Source organism: Octopus bimaculoides, chromosome 18 (assembly GCF_001194135.2).
Source record: "Octopus bimaculoides isolate UCB-OBI-ISO-001 chromosome 18, ASM119413v2, whole genome shotgun sequence".
Taxonomy (NCBI): domain Eukaryota; kingdom Metazoa; phylum Mollusca; class Cephalopoda; order Octopoda; family Octopodidae; genus Octopus; species Octopus bimaculoides.
Window position 1 is genome coordinate 49322117 of NC_068998.1, and position 557 is coordinate 49322673.

Below are 557 nucleotides of genomic sequence, written 5' to 3' on the forward strand. Positions count from 1 at the left end.
TAATTATTCTTTTTCATTCCAGGTGCCAATATATTAAACATTTGCGAAGAGTAAACATGTCACGCATAAAAAATTCAGCACAACTGTCAGATTTTCAAAGAGGTCATATGTTTTCGAGGTCATCTTAATGCCATTGGCCCGACCATTATATCATCATCGATACCAGCCCAAAACATGACCACATTTCTCAAACGATATGACAGATATGTGACATAAACCTGATTTGAAATGCGGCGTGTCTGTCACGGTTAAGACTGTGCAAACAAGCTTATTTCATGTTTTAATTCTGTTCTGAAGTTTTATGAACCGTCAATCACTTTACTGTGTATAGTGTATTGTCTAAGAAATTTTGAAAAAATAATCATTACTTTACCTTTGAAACTTGCAGGTGTTGCCGTACCCCAAGATTGCGGTAAACTAGCAAGAAGGTATTGCGATGCAAACTACGACGAGAGTCTTTCGCAGAATGGCTTCTGCATGTAAATATGATTCTAATGCTAATGTGATAAAACTAGCAAATATATATATATATATATATATATATATATATATATATA

At 33.8% G+C, this 557-nt stretch overlaps 1 protein-coding gene across 1 annotated transcript in view; it reads left to right on the top strand.

The window, feature by feature from the left end:
• Positions 1-557, top strand: part of LOC128249838 (uncharacterized) — a 10898-nt gene that overhangs the window by 4065 nt on the left and 6276 nt on the right. Inside the window, exon 2 of the mRNA XM_052974384.1 lies at positions 389-479. Within this exon, the coding sequence (XP_052830344.1) occupies positions 389-479 (91 nt within the window). The remainder of the gene's footprint in view (positions 1-388; positions 480-557) is intronic.